Below are 14,278 nucleotides of genomic sequence, written 5' to 3' on the forward strand. Positions count from 1 at the left end.
GCAGGAACCCACAAAATAGTGTGGCGCAGGATGCGGCCAAGTCCACAGAGAGGAGTTGTAAGCCGATGAGGAGACCTGGCTAATACATGGTCAGCCCAGAGAGGACAAGACTAGTGCTTAACTAATCCACCATCCAACTCCCCCTCCATTATATGTGTATGCTGCATGCAGCAGTGTATTGTTAGGCTCTGCTCTCTTCTGAGTCAAAGTAAAGCAGAAGGGGAGGTCAGGAGTAATTCTAATGTATGGCTGGAGCCTGAAGGAAGCACGATAAGTGGCAATAAAACTTACCTTTTCTGTCTCGGTAAGGTGAATACTAATAAAAAGGTTGTTTGTACCCAAAACATTGCTTCGTTTCCTACTTTTTTCATAATACTTGGCCACTAGTGGCAAGATTATATTGGGTGCAAGGGAAAATATTTAATGAAAGAGTATTGAAGTTGCCTGACCATATGTTTAATTAAACACAAACTAAAGTGAAATAAACCTGACCTATAGATTGGACAAGTAATAAAACCTCAGAAACTAATTGGCATGTTTAAGGAATAAGAAATATGTGCACTTTATCTAAAGTATGATGTATATGAGTTATAGAACCAAAAAAATAAAGAGTACACTTTAATTAATATAAATAACACATGCTGGAGTACACTGTGGCCATAGTTAACGGATTTTAATTAGCGTCTGCTAGGGCTAAAGCCTGACTGCTGGTGTAAATATATGGTCAATGATCAGGGGGTAAATATCTGATCCTCCGATTTCTGCAAGTCGCCGGAAATCGACGACTTTGCAGTGAAAATTTAAAGTAGCGATGGCTTGTAAAGGAAAACTTGCCTTTACAAGCCATTGCCGCTTTAAATTTTCACTGCAATGTTGCTGATTTCTGGTGACTTGCAGAAATTGGAGGATCATACATTTACCCCCCGGAGTGAGTTGATATGTATGAAAGTCTATGTACTACTGAGCTAAATAATAATTAATTTGTTTATCCTTCACTAAATCTATCCCGCAGAGAACAGACATTACATAGGAGGACAGAGTTTCTCTTATTGAAGGGGAAAAAGTCAGAGCTTATGTGAGTGGCTGGCTAGCTTCCAATGAACCTGAAATGCTGTGTACAGGGTGCAACTTGTTGGATTCACATGGTCATAAATGTTATAGTTAGCATTACTGGCATACAGTACTCTGTAGTTGCTCTGTCTCAGATGCCATGAAGACAATGCACTAGAGATGCGAGTTGTGGCTTTAGTTGTTTGTAATGGTGGGAGGAACATTTGCTTATTTTCACCTCCCGATCTGTAGTGGCCGCACCCCCTGTAGTTCTGCCTTGCTTGATATGCTTTGATGCAAAAACTATTTCAAGGCATAATTAGACATTTTCTTGCTCCCAAAGCAATGTTTGGAAGGAGACCTGCTGCTACACAACTCCTAATGGCACACACTCAGTAAATGACATTCATACCTTATAAAGATGAGCAGAATTTTCAAAACTGTTTCAGTGAAAACGTTGAGGTTTTACTGGCAGAATTTGGCCTTTGTTCCCTATCCGATCCCAACCACATAACACAGCAGAATTAACTGAGCGCCATTATCCCAGCTCTGTCATAGACTATAAGTTCAGTGAAATGCATATTTACAGCCACAGTGCAGAATGGCAAAACAAAAGCGGAATTTGAGGATTGTATCTCTTGGCATTTGCACCTCAGCTCTCCTCTAATACTAGGCCCCACTAAAATACATTACTTACATTTTTACTAATCTGATGTAAACTATAGGCACAATACTTTTGTAACCCGCAAATGTAATCTTTACATAAATTAATAAATATTCAGCCAAAATGGGCATCTTTAATTAGACATTTATTCTCTGGCTCTTGGGATCCCTATGCTGTCGAGCTCTATAACAATTGCATGGCTAAACCCTAGGTACTGTTATGGCTTTGAAACTGTGTTAAGGCTTCCTGTTCTCTACAGAAGAATAAGCATAACATAATAAAATGCATACCTGTGTCAATAGCTTCTTTCACTATAACAGCACAGTAAGGTCTCTGCATTGTATCCCCATTAGATGGCACGTATGGTCCAGCTTCAAAATTGGAGAGGCTTATGCGCAGAAACGGAGACATAGCTTTTCCTGTGTGACAGTAGAGAAATAGAGACAAGAAAGTTGCGTCTTTATAAATGGTAGTGTTGTTTTCCTTGAGCTGGTTATCTGCAACAGTCAGGAAGAGAGTGAAACAAGCAGTCTATCTGAATAAAGAGAGCTATTCCTCCTCTGTGGGAGGAAGCTGTACAGTGGTCTATGTGTTGGCAATCATATGTCACCAACACTAGCTTCAATACAGTCTTTCCTGATTTAGCTGGGTAGTTACAAATGTCAGCAGCACCTGTTGTTTTTAAGTTTCCAACAGTACAAGCGTATTAAAGTAACGCAGTCACAGTATGGCAGTAGTTATTTAAACCAGACAGCCAGTGGCAAGTAAATGCTAAATAAGTTGTTGTGAGTTGTATCTCTGCTAATAAGTGTTGTAGCTATTTCTACAGTATGATGCATGCCTTTTATCCCTCAGGAGAGTATTAGTGACATTTCAGCTGTGCAAAATGACAGCAGCCAATTGCAATAAGGACATTATATGATTAATATTAACTGGCTAAAATCCTGCAGTTGCACCATATTATTAGGTCACTGAGGTTCCAGTCAGGTATATTCCCTTAAAATGAATGAAAAGAAGCAGATAACTAAAAAATAAAAATGTAAATATATATTTATTTTTGATGAGAATACATGATCCTCTTTAGTGTATGCTGAACCCCTAAACAAAGCCACATAAAGTATGTCATTATCATCATCTTTATTAAGGGTGTGCACCGGGCTCTTTTAGTGTTTTGGGTTTTGGGTTCTGATTAGCTTGAGGTTTTGGGTTCTGATTTGTTTTGGCAAAACACCTAACGAAAGGTTTTGGTTCTGATTTAGGCTTTTGGGTTCTGATTTATTTTTAAAAAAGCATAAAAAGTGCTAAAATCTAGTTTTTTGTTTGTTTTTCACTCATACGCTATTATTAAACTCAATAACATTCAATAACAATCATTTCCACTAATTTCCAGTGTATTTGGAACACCTCACACCTCACAATATTGTTTTTAGTCCAAAACATTGGACCGAGGTAGCTTTCTGAACTGCGTAGTGGAGTGGCCCCGGTACCCAATTTGGTACCGGGGCCACAATAAAAAAACCTTAACTGGTCTCAATTCCACTGCACAGCTATCTGGACTGCGTAGTGTAGTGGCCCCGGTACACAATTTGGTACAGGGCCACAATGAAAAAACCTTAACTGGTCTGAATTTCACTCTACAGATGGCTGATCCTACATCCTCTGCAGCATATACAGGGTGTAGTTCTAACGCGTCAATACCTCTTGTTTTTGACGATGACAGGTCATTTTAATTAATTTTGGATTTGGCCCCAACATTGAATGTAGTTTAATATCTGATACGCATCTATCTGGACTGAGTAGTGGAATGGCCCCGGTACCCAATTTGGTACCAGGGCCACAATATAAAACCCTCAACTGGTCTGAATACCACTGCACAGATGGCAGACACCGGATGCACGTCTAACACCAACATAGCAATTAAGGCCGCAGTTATTTTTTTTTGGAACTACAAAAAAAAAAACCGTAGCAATAGAAATGGCAGTTCGTCTTTTTTGGAAATACAGAAAGAAAGAAAGTAGTAACAGAAATGGCAGTTCCTCTTTTTTTGAAATACAGAAAGAAAGAAAGAAAATATTAATAGAAATGGCAGTTCCTCTTTTTGGGAACTACATATAGAATGAAAATATCAATAGAAATGGCAGTTCCTCTTTTTGGGAACTACATATAGGATGAAAATATAAATAGAAATGGCAGTTCCTCTTTCTGGGAACTACATATAGAATGAAAATATTAATAGAAATGGCAGTTCCTCTTTTTGGGAACTACAAATAGAATGAAAATATAAATAGAAATGGCAGTTCCTCTTTTTGGGAACTACATATAGAATGAAAATATAAATAGAAATGGCATTTCCTCTTTGTGGGAACTACATATAGAATGAAAATATTAATAGAAATGGCAGTTCCTCGTTTTTTGAACTACACAAACAATGAACGTAGTAATAGAAATGGCAGTTCCTCTTTTTGGGAACTTAACAAGAATTAGAGCATTTTTTTTATTCAGAAATGATGAGTCTCTCTATTAGAGTGTAATGCCCCTTAAAACTCCTTTAAATAAAATAGTACGTATTCTAGGAGACCCTGTTTATATATTTAAATTGGTTCTGCAAAAATATGCATGATGATCACTGTACAGACATCTGTAATAGAGCAGCGATTAAAGTGGCCTGATTAAAGGTCATGTAAGATCTTAAAGCACTCACAATTATATAGATACTGTATTCTCGTTAAAGACGCTGCCTAATGTGTATAAAAGTTGGCACTTATATAGCGCTTGCTTCACTGGGTGATGTGAGCAAGCGAGTGTGTTAATATGTAGAGACCCTATCTAAACATTAATATGATAGAACAAATAGCAGCGCTGTATACGCTGTGTGTTGGTAAGGTAAGGATCTCAAATACCATGACACTCTGTTTAGCCTAATTCCTGACAATGTAATATCACGGAAAGCCTATTTGATTATCAAGGCCAATGGCTAGCTTCTGCTAAATCAGACAGAGTATGCAGCGCACGTCTAACACCAACATAGCTGTGCCGGTGACATGGCCTGCAGGAATATCTCTGATGGAGATAGAACTAGGCCCCAAAGAGCACATAATGCCAAAAAAAGAGTTGCAAGATGGTATTGTCCTTGGGCCCTCCCACCCACCCTGATGGTGTTGAAATAGGACATGCACACTTTAACAAACCAATCATTTCAGCGACAGGGCCTACCAAACTACTGTGGCTGAAATGATAGGATGTCCCTAGGTGGCCAAGATCCTTACCCCTGCTTATTTGAGCTTTACATAAGCTACATATGGCCATACATTTGTTGTCCGGATTCGAATAAAAATAACTCCAGACAGAAGAGGTGGCGTTTTGGGTCTTCTGACCAGGCATGACGATGGGCTTTTTCATCCCATGGACAACAACTGTTTTCCCCCCTGGTGGCTCATTTATGATAACCACATCAGCATCCTCCTCGTCAAGTTCCTCCACAATGCCAGCTACATCAATAGCCTCCTTGACACCTTGATTATCCAAATCTGAATCTATATTGTGGGTCATCCTTCCAGCATATGCAGAGGGTGTGCTGCAAATGGTGGATGGAGTCACCTCTTCCCGTACAGTGATGGGAAGGTCAGGCTTCGCAACCACCAACACCCTAGGACTCGCCTTGGGGATTTGTGATGTCATCTGTTTAGAAGACAGAGTTGTTTGCTGTTTTGTTGTTGTTGCTGACAGCATAACTCTCTTCAATTTTTTTGAGAGGGGGGGAGGAGGAGGGCTTAGATCCTTGGGTGAAGCTGAACTACTAGTCCTGAACACGGGCCAGGGCCTAAGCCGTTCCTTGCCACTCCGTGTCGTAAATGGCATATTGGCAAGTTTACGTTTCTCCTCAGATGTTTTAAATTTTCTTTTTTTGCTAATTTTAGTCAACTTTGGGTTTTTGGATTTTACATGCCCTGTACTAGGAGATTGGGCATCGGCCTTGGCAGACGACGTTGATGGTATTTCATCGTCTATGTCATGACTAGTGGCAGCAGCTTCAGCATTAGGAGGAAGTGGTTCTTGATCTTTCCCTACTTTATCCTCAAAATTTTGGTACTCCATTATATGCAGCACAAGAGAGCGTACCCCTAAACCACACACACTGGGCAAAGCCTTTACAAATTATCTGCGGCACAGGAGAGTACCACTGGACTGTAGTTATACAGCAGTACCTAATTTTTGTGACAGCTGGAAGAGTGAACGTAATGTGACTTTGAATTGAAATAGTACTACCTATTTTTTTCAACCTAATTTTTTTTTTTTTCCCGTATAATTTTTTTTATAATTTTTTATTTTTTTTATATTTATTTTTTTATAACTTTTTAATAAATTTTTTATAACTTTGGAATAATTTAGAAATAGCAATGCCCTTAGCAGAACAGAGCACAGGACACAGCACCACTGGAATCAGCAGGACACAGCACTGCACAAAGCACCACTGGACTCAGCAGGATAGAGCACAGGACACAGCACCACTGGACTCAGCAGGACAGAGCACAGGACACAGCACCACTGGACTGGACTGAGCAGAACACAGCACAGCACAGCACGAGAAATCACAGGACAGAGGACCACCTAACACACCCTCCCTCTTCCCTGATCAATGCCCGAGTGAAGATGGCGGCGGCAAACGGGGAATTTAAAGGATCCGGGTATCGCGAGATCCGACAGAGGGATTATGAGTCAGAGCCTCGTTTTAAGTTTCGGAATCGGCGGGAATACCCGGACATCGCTCGGATCTGACGCGGAATCACACTGTTCGGATGGGCTCGGATTCCAGACATCCGTGCCCGCTCATCCTTAATCTTTATCAGATCTACAAATTGCTTACTGCCTAAGTCTACTCCTTATCACTTCTGACTGAGTTAGCCTTTGTTGTGTGAAGGTGCCCATACACACTGCAGAGGGTACTTGGAGTGCAGCTGAAAGTTTTGCTTTATGTCTGAGGAGGACTTTGTCATCAAACCACAGCATAGATGAGACTAAAAGGAGAGGCCAATACAGGATCATCAGGTACCGGTCTCTACCTACAATTCATTCATTTGAATGATGACCACATTCAATGTATGCAATGATTGCCTGACATTTGATAATCTAACCTTTACATAGTTTAAGGTCAAGACATAATGAGAAGTAGTGCTTGGGAGGGGAGGGCTGGCAAATACTAACCCAGGTGGCAAGACTCAACTCAGCAGCCTATTAGGAACATTTTAAAGAAAAAAAAATGTAGGTGGCCCAGTGACCCAGCCCAAGGTAGGTCACTATGGGACCGGCCAAGCAGATGCCCCCCTTCCCCCCAGCCCAGCCTGCCCCTGAGCAGTGCTATAAGAAAAAGTGTGACTGAGAGGTGTCATGGAAGACAGAAGGGCCTTAGCTTGAAGGAGCTGTATATTAAAAGGAATAGTCATTGCCCTTTCCATTGTTAAGAGGGGTTAGATAAATTGGCCTCCTATCAGAGATACTGCGCCTGAGTCATTAAGGAGAGCAAAGCAAATAAAAGGAGTAGGTTTGCTCCTGGATCGACCATGTTACAATGCAAGGGGTGCAAATTAGTTTAATTAGCACATAAGTTAAATACTGGCTATTTTTTCATGCAGCACACAAATACCTGATAGCTTTATTTTTACACAGAAATTTAAACTTGATCTATGCTATGCCCTATCTCAACTATAAATCTGTCCCAGCATTTCAAATTTTCCTGCCCCTCCAATGCAACGTGGTTTTGCCCAGGTGCAAATTACACATTTTTTATGCTTTGCTCTCCTTTATGACTAGGCCCACTGGGAGGAGATGGTAGTTTTTCAGCTTCCTGCCAGAGTAAAGGTTGCCCAGTGAGTATTTTTTTTTAAATATAGATGAAACTGTCTGGTACCAGTTTGAGTATGGATGCAATTTCTTGCTCTACAGGCCATATTTTGGACAGCTAAGTCAATTCAACTATCTTTTTGTGTGACAAATAATAGCATAAAAGTTGCACCTCCTGGCATAGAGATGGAGAGTACTATAATTCAATAAATCAGTTCTAGAACAGAAAAACTGTTGTGGACAATGTCTTCTTCATCCCACTGATGAATAGTGGAAAGTGCCTGTGACCCTACGCAGTCAAAGAATTTCTGTATTTGCGGACATAGGCCAAACTAGGAGGCTCCTGTTACATCTCAATTAACGATTGACTTTAGGGGGATTCGACATCCAAAACACTTTTACAGCACTCAGGCGAACCTTTTGCATGCATTCATCAGCACTGTATGGAATGGTCAGCAAATGAGGTTGATAACAAAATGTAAATAAGTCACTCTATTAATGTATTACAACTTTTTAATTGTTTTTACTAAAATACTGTTTGCTAGTGTCTCACCTATATTATAATGAAGTAATGATAGTAAGATAACACCAGAACTGTTTTTACTTCCTATGTTACACTTGTAATTAAAACAATAAAATTCACTTTAACACATTAAATGCACTTGGTTTGTACAAATGTGTTCTACAGCATGAACAGGCAACAGCCCATGGTTCAAGATAAATAGATGATGATGATGATGATGATGATAATTACTGATTTTGGAACCCTATGTAAGCAGGAGTCTGTCCTCCGCAGGAGAAGTTCCTCCTACTGTCCTGCATGTCACACAAATATGTAGGTCGGAATGGGCTGTGGTCGTGCACTACCAGGCACATACATCGTTACATGCAGACATGATGTGATGTTATGATAGAGTATGTGACAACACAATGCCAGCTGTCCATCCAGGGCACAAGACATGCTTGGCAGGCATTGACTGACACAATATTTCTGTCACTTTGCAGAGGAAAATACGCTCTTTGCCCAACCACTAACTGGGAACAGCTCCCAAATTGCACACTTTACCCTTTGATGCACGTTTAATTATTTTATCGGACATCATAAAATCTTGTATTTGCAAATAAAGGAAGTGTTCCATGTTCCAGGTCCTGCCGGAGTGACAGGGTAAAATAATTCTGATTGAGAGCAGCCGACTTCAGCGTTTTGTATTCTCCTCTTACCAAAACAGGAAGGTTAGGGTTCTTCATAAATTTTGCATAAAAAAAGGACCATAGGCGCTTACTATATTGTAGATTATTCTGTACCTAGGGTATGAAATACCAATGCTATATATTATTTTTAAATCAATAATGGGTCTTTCACAGTTCAGTTTAATCACCTGTTTATTAACAGGGATAATGATAAATGCATTACCAAAGATTACACCATCACAGGGAAAAACACCAAAAGTGATATTATTCTTCGTTTAGAGTCTCTCATTTTGTCTAGATAAAACAATTCTATCAGAGTAATTATGAACTGTAAATTAAACTAGTTCATTTGAAAGCCAAAACAGTACATTGTACATGTGTACTACTTGTATTCTTCTAACAAATATTACAAGTAATGGGAGCCCTGATGTAGAGGAGTAGGTGGCACGGAGAGTGTGGAGTGCCAACCAAGTCTTTTGTAGGGGTTCTCTTGGCTTAAGCTTGAAGAGCAGATATAAAACATTTTTAGAAAATGTAATACCTAAGCACTAGCTTCATGCTAAATAAACAAGACATATTTTTCCTACAAGGTCCACTTTCATCATCATCATTATTTATTTATATAGAGCCACTAATTCAACAGCACTGTAGAGTACTCACATCAGTCCCTGCCCCAACAGAGCTTACAGTCTAAATTCACTAGCACACACACACACACACACACACAGACAAATTAGGGTAAATTTGAAGGCAGCCAATTAAACTACTGGTATGTTTTTGGATTGTGGGAAGAAACAGGTGTGCCGGAGTAAACCCATGCAAACATTGGGAGGCAGAAGTGCTAACCACTGGGTCTTGCTTCCCACTTTAAACAATGAACTAAATATAGTCAAGAAGAAAATGTTTATTTGCATACTGGTAATACAACAATAAAATAAAAAGAAAAACATCAATATTCTTGCACAAGTATCTACTAAAAAAGAAAAATATTGTCTGCTCTCATACAGACCAGTTACTATGTGGAAATATGATAATAATAAGATTTTAGTTTTATTTGTCACTTAAAAAAAAGAAACAATATAACCAAATACTTGTATACTAACAATGTTTTGTTTTCACTGGAAATAAAAGACTAGTTTGCTCAGGAGTTAGAATTTTCAACAGGTTTACAGTAGTAAACTAGGTATATCACTGGGTCCCCCAAATCACCCATCCAACACAGTGGCACAATGCAGAATGTAATTTTGTTACACATCTCTGTCACATGGACTTAACAAATGATCTCCTGTAATCCTATACTGGTGTTGAATACACTCAGCACAGTGACATGCTGCAGAATGTAATGTGTTACATAACACTGCCTCTTAGAATACACAAATTGTCTACTATCACAATATATATATGTATCCAACATTGACCTAAGATAGATAACAGTTCCAACATACGTTTCGCTACTAAGGTTCTTAAACAACATTAAGAGCCACTCATGAGGTTGACATCAACCTCTCTCTCTCTCTTTTTCTCTGCTTACTGAATGTGCTTAAGCAAGTCACTGAGTGGCTTTTTGCTGACGTCATATGGTGACACCATAACTGTCGCGACTCAGGAGCAGAGTTATGTCACACAACAAGTGCACCTGCTAGGGCCCTGGAGTGTTCTGCAGGTTACCTTTGTGCAAGGCCTTTGCATTCCAGGCTCTTAGTTTATGGCTGCGCACACCCCTATTGCTATTGCACTCACTGCCGTCTTTCCCATTGGGCACACTGGGCAACTGACCGGGGTCTCCTCGGGCAAAGAGGCCCCATAGGCATGGCTCTGAGGTAATTAAGAAAAACCCCCCAAAAACTTACCTTTTTGCGGTCATGCGGTGGCGATCCAGCCAGTGCCGGATTAACGGAATGGAGGCTCCTGGGCTAAAGGGGCCTCCATTCCCCCATGAGGGCCCCCCCCTTGTGATCCGAGCTGCCCGCACCCCCCGCCACTTACCTCCTTCCCCGGCACGCTGTACGCTCTTTACTGAGGAGATCTCGTGAGAGTGAGACTCAAGAGATCTCCTCAGTAAGGAGAATACAGCACGCCGGGGAAGTACTGCAGTGAAAGTGCTCAGCAGCACTGATTGGCCCCGACCGATCAATACTGCTGCTGAGCACTTTCAAGGGCCCCCTGGATGCCATAGGCCCCTGGGCTGTAGCCCAGTTAGCCCTATGGTTAATCCGGCCCTGGATCCAGCTCCCTGTTCCCCTCCTCAGTGCTGCGCTCGCACTGGATGTCGGGCGTGTCGTCACATCCGATATTTTCAGTGAAGAGCACACTGAGAGGAGACGCAGAAGCATGATTAAGTGGGGCAAGTAGCAGAATAATGGAGAGCACAGTGTGAAATAGGCAGGGGGCAAACGCAGGATTTGTAGAGAGGGGTTTCCACACCACGCCACCAGTGGGCGTGACCAGCATGCATGGGGGCGTGGCTATAATTTTAGACAGTGCTTGGCTGCTCTCCAACTCTTCTTATCCCTATATATACATGGGCAATGCTGTCTGCACTACTGTTAGGTGCACGCAGCTCTCCCTTTTCAAGCAGAGCCAAGTGAAGCGGGGGCAGGGTCCAGCCACCTCAATTATACAGTGCCCCAGGCTTGGAGGGGGGATTCCAGGCACTAGGAAACCTCCCCTCGGTTTGCCTATGATAGGGGTGTCAGAAAGGGGAGCAGAAGCAGCATAATGGAGTGCACAGTGTGAAATAGGGGAAACATGAAGGGGAGCAAAAGCAGCATAATGGAGGGCACAGTGTGAAATAAGGGAGACAGAAAGGGGAGAAAAAGCAGCTCATGTGGGTGTAAGGGGCATATGGACAGATCTGATGGGCATGCAAGGGCCATTTAGATAAGTTTGATGGCATGTGGAGTGGTGTGATGGGTATATTGGCCATTTATGATTTTTTTTAATCCCCACTTCAACAGTTCCCTCGACAGCGATTGTGAAGTACTGTCCAGAGACTATATGTACCTCTTTGAACCATCCTTTGCTGGATACAGCAGCTTGGTACCAGTTATACAGCATGTTTTTTTTATGTTTAAACACTGATTTTGTTGCAGGTAACAATAAACATAAGCCTAATTTTATCGATAATTTATATTTTTATTCCTGTGAGTGGTTATGTAGGTAGAGGCCCCAGTGCACTGCTTTGCCCGGGGGCCCATAATGCTGTTAAGATGGCCCTGATTGTCCTGTTGATCTTTTTCAGAATAAGCTTCACAACTAGGCAGATATACCAGAAAGCAAAGATTTTTTTTGCTTATGGGTCATAAAACAGATTTACTCATAATAACTTTTATCTACAATACATTTAGTAACAACATCTCAGTCTCTTGCCTTAAGTATGAATAAAAACCACACTGGGATGGGCTTTGTCTTTAATAAAATTGCCATTTTAAAAAAATTATAGCAAAGTGCATTCGGCGGTTTGTCGGAACTGCCATTTAGTCAATATCCCCCGTAGGCTGTGACTGATAATTACCCATTTGTCTTCAGCAACAGCCATCATGTCAGATTGGAGAATAAAGCTACAGGATTTAATGCTAATTAATGTATACATTTAAATACGTTTATCTGTACTCTATGCATCCTATAAACCTGTTATAGGTCATAACAAATAAAAGAAGACATTTTATGTTTATATTAATCTGAGTCTGGATGTTTATTTGTTATAAATTGACAGATTTTATAAATCCCAAATGTCCCATGATACAGTATGAAAGGAATGCACCTCTGGGTTTCTAACTTAAGAAATTTTATGTATTTATCTTATAGGCTGCATGACCATAATCTCATGACATAACCACAGACTGATTATGTTGTCGTTACCTGAAAAATATCTCTTGCATACACCCTTACCTCACTAACAATAGCACAAAAACATTAATTCATATTCTGATCATTTCCCATGACACTGTACTAATCGCCCATCCATTAACCAAATTAGCTCAAACTGGAGGCGGCTTCTATTGATTCTGTCCCAGGTGTTTAGGGTTAGCTTCCCAGTAGGAATAGACAGGACTGTTTTTGGTCTAAATTATGGTGCAAGCCATGGGATATATTCCAAGGAGTTTTCACCTACTAGATAATTTTCTATGTCTTCTCATCATTTAGTATTTTGTGGAGTGTGCCACGGAAAAAGCTATAAGATATAGCATTATAATATCTCTGGAATAGAGGAAACCCAGTCCCTCTGTGATAGGTGTCCTGGTCAAGTTCAGTTTCCTTATTCACGTTTTTTGCTGTTCCATATAAATTGTTACAGGCTTTTTGTACGTTGTTAATAATCTGATCTGACTGGTGGGGTCTGAAAGAGATGCAGAATTCTAGGAAGGATATTCCTCTTTATCACGATAATTCTATCAACCCAGGAAATCAAATGCTTAGCTCAGTGTACCAGATCCTGATTTATTTTGCTGAGCAGAACTGGGTAGTTAGCTTTGTATAATTGATCATACGATATGGTGATTTTGTTTCCTAGGTACTTTATGGAGTCAAGTTTCCACTGGAAGCTGAAGTTTAGTGTGGAAGTCAAATAAATGGATGAAGTAAACTAAATTAATTAATATTGTTTTACCGTGCGATTGTGATTAGTACGACGCGTGTAATGAGAAAAGGCGCACGGATTAATAACACACACATTTTTATTCGCACTTACACTTGTAAATAATACACATTTATTAAGGTCCCAATCCACATTTATTTATTAGTAAAATGTATTAGAGATTATTTATACATAAATGATATTATATTAAAGTTATCTAAGGCTCAGGATATAGGAAATGTATCATGTTTAGTGTCATTTTCATGTGCATATTACCATCAAGAATCCGCTACTATCGGTGAAGCGATTGTTTCCTATGATCGCTAGTTATGGAAGAAAAAGGATTAAAGCTCAAAATGATATTGTGTTTGGAATGCAAATAGGTTGGTAAAAACTGGATTAGGTAAGCTCCCTTAGGCACAACATGTGCTCAGTTGTTGAAGTGAGCTGGCCACACCTTATCAGAGGAATCATTTGAACTGACCTATGATTTGCATTATATTGGACTGACCTGAACCCTGGACCAACTGACTGGTATCTGTGTACATAGTGACATCATCAGTGTTTTTTTGTTAATTGAAACTGCATACAAGCAAGCTTCCCTGGACCATTGCTCTCTGTCTTCCTGACTGCAAACTACATGGACCTGGGCCCAGGTGAAGCGCTAGCAAAAATGTAATGTATTCGGTTTTTATACTTTCATGTTTAATATAATATCTTTTATGCGTCATAATGGCTTGCTGTAAATCCTACTATATTTAGCAATTAAATCTCTTTGTGCGTTATGCACAATAATTGCATTGGACAATGTTTATTGGTAGCGATGAAATGAACATAACATTAGCCTTTAGAGTTTCTTTAAAGAGTTCGGTAGGTAGAATGGTAAGGCTTCTTATTTCTGATCATTTATTTTATAGCCAGACAGAGATCCAAGGTAAGACAATTCTTTAGAAAGAATT

General features: G+C 40.2%; 1 protein-coding gene across 2 annotated transcripts in view; it reads right to left on the minus strand.

Annotated features, from left to right (window-relative positions):
* PRKCQ (protein kinase C theta) overlaps nucleotides 1-14,278 on the minus strand; it is a 110,600-nt gene that overhangs the window by 43,308 nt on the left and 53,014 nt on the right. The window contains exon 2 of one of the 2 annotated variants that reach the window (XM_075208588.1): nucleotides 2,005-2,133. In XM_075208588.1, coding sequence (XP_075064689.1) covers nucleotides 2,005-2,125 — 121 coding nt within the window. In that variant the 5' untranslated portion in view covers nucleotides 2,126-2,133. Of the gene's footprint in view, nucleotides 1-2,004; nucleotides 2,325-14,278 lie in introns of those variants that run through there. The other variant, XM_075208586.1, reaches the window with a different exon arrangement.

This window comes from Mixophyes fleayi, chromosome 4 (genome assembly GCF_038048845.1).
Source record: "Mixophyes fleayi isolate aMixFle1 chromosome 4, aMixFle1.hap1, whole genome shotgun sequence".
NCBI lineage: Eukaryota > Metazoa > Chordata > Amphibia > Anura > Limnodynastidae > Mixophyes > Mixophyes fleayi.